Source organism: Trichinella spiralis (genome assembly GCF_000181795.1).
Source record: "Trichinella spiralis strain ISS 195 chromosome Unknown Scfld5886, whole genome shotgun sequence".
Lineage (NCBI taxonomy): Eukaryota > Metazoa > Nematoda > Enoplea > Trichinellida > Trichinellidae > Trichinella > Trichinella spiralis.
Genome location: NW_003532825.1, coordinates 1 through 1918, shown reverse-complemented (window position 1 = coordinate 1918; position 1918 = coordinate 1). Strand labels below are relative to the sequence as shown.

The window sequence follows — 1918 nt, the reverse complement described above, 5'->3', positions numbered from 1 at the left end:
ACGAAATCTGGGTGGTGGTCATTGACAATGCTGTTCTCCTTGCTATCATTGCTGTTGCTTATACCAGCGGCTACTTTTGCCGAAGTGGGCGTGGAATCTTTGTTCTCTGCTACGGATCAAGTGCACAGTTTGGACAAAAATTCATTCGATCCGTTCGTCTATAATCAAGATTACGCTACTGTTGTCGACTTCTACTCGAGTTGGTGTGGTGCTTGCATCAATTTTGCACCGACTTACAGCGAAATGGCAATCAGTGTGAAAGGTAAATATAATATTTAATTTCAAATCAAATTTTTACTTTATGCTTTAATAAATCGCATCTGTAAAAGGTTTGCGTTGTTTACAATAGTGGAAACGATAATTTTTATTTTTGCATTTTTTTCAAATCAGCAATCGAATGTTCATTATTGTTCTGCAGTTTTTGTTCACTGTCTTATCCATTAGCAAACGAAATAGCTAGTTTGAAGTTCCAATTACGTTTAATAAGCTTAATTGCTTTCCGTTGTTTGTGCAATTTGAAAGTTTTAAATTGCTGTCATTTTGTGCTGTTCTATTTTTTGCCAACTAAAAGCAATTATTTTTCACTGCATTGAATTTCACTGCTGCATGATGAATTAATTATCTGTCGATTCAATTTGCCGTTGGAAAAGATAAATGTTGTTTTTTTCTTCATATAATGTTTGCCATTGTTAGTCATCAAATTTAATTTGTACGTTTTCAAAATTGTATGTGATTAAAATTTTCAAATTGATTAATTTTCAAGGATGGCACAGATATGTCAAAGTAGCTGCGGTGAATTGTGCAAACATGGTCAACCGAGAACTTTGCACTGCTAATTCAGTATACTTCTATCCCAGCTTGAAGGTTGATTGATATTTATTATTTCAATATATTTTTTTTTCATATTAATCAACATACCATTTTCTTAAGTATTTCAAGTACCATTCTAAAGCTTCTTCGGATGGAGTTCCAATGACAGCTGGAGCGTTGCATACGGCTGATTCGATTGTCTTGTCATTAGCTAAATCTGTTGCTGGCGATTGGAACGAACAGAAGCCGATCAACTGGCCAAATTTTGCTTTTATTCCTCCGTAAGTGATATATTATCTTATTGTAAAACAAAAAAGAACTCGTTGTTATTTTTGTTTGTTTGTATCTATGAGAGTGGTTTTGTTTTTTGATGATTAGAACGCAAACTGTTCCTGAATATCATTCACCCTGGGCTAAATACATTGCTGTTGTGGTGCAGAGTCGCGAAGATTCAATGGCTGCTGCGATAACGCTGGATTTGACTTCCCAATATTTAGTCGAATGCAGACCGGTGGAACCGAGTCATCCGATGGCTTCAAGTCGTGGTGTCAGGCATACTCCCGGCTTGATGATTTTTGCCAGAGGGAATGATGGACCGTTGTTCATTTCTACGTAAGTATTTGTCGAGTGGTTCGATTTTTTTTTCACGCTTAAGAAGAATATTGAAATAAATTTCCCTTTCAGAGGATCGATGTCTCGAGCAGAAATTTTGAGTACAATCAGTAGAGTGACTGGAATCAAAAATCCAGCCCCACCGGATCCAAATTACATTTCACCGCCTGCATCGCCTAACACTGACGTCGTTGTGTACGGAATGTTGGATGAAAATTGTGCACTATTTCGAAATATTTTTTTTTTGAAATTTAGAGCTGATCAGAATTTGAACAATTTTTTTGTCCATATCAACGATCTCAAATCGGGCATATCTTATATGATTTTACACGAAATTCCTCTTCGGCCAGTTATTGAGGTGAACCGTTGAACGCTCTGCAGAAATTTTTCGCCCTACTAGCCAAGTAAGTACTACTCACTTGGTGAACAAGCTTTTTCATTGTTTTTTTTTGCCAAATAACTTTTTCTTGAAATAAAAATTTTTTTTTTAATACAC

General features: G+C 35.9%; 1 protein-coding gene across 1 annotated transcript; it reads left to right on the top strand.

Moving 5' to 3' along the window:
* Positions 1 to 27: 27 nt before the first annotated feature.
* On the top strand, positions 28 to 1792 carry Tsp_13165 (putative thioredoxin). The gene is made up of 6 exons (XM_003366502.1): positions 28 to 262; positions 764 to 864; positions 940 to 1091; positions 1189 to 1422; positions 1495 to 1626; positions 1678 to 1792. The coding sequence occupies exons 1-6, from the start codon at positions 28 to 30 to the stop codon at positions 1790 to 1792; spliced, it is 969 nt and encodes a 322-aa protein (XP_003366550.1).
* The last annotated feature ends 126 nt before the right edge of the window (positions 1793 to 1918 follow it).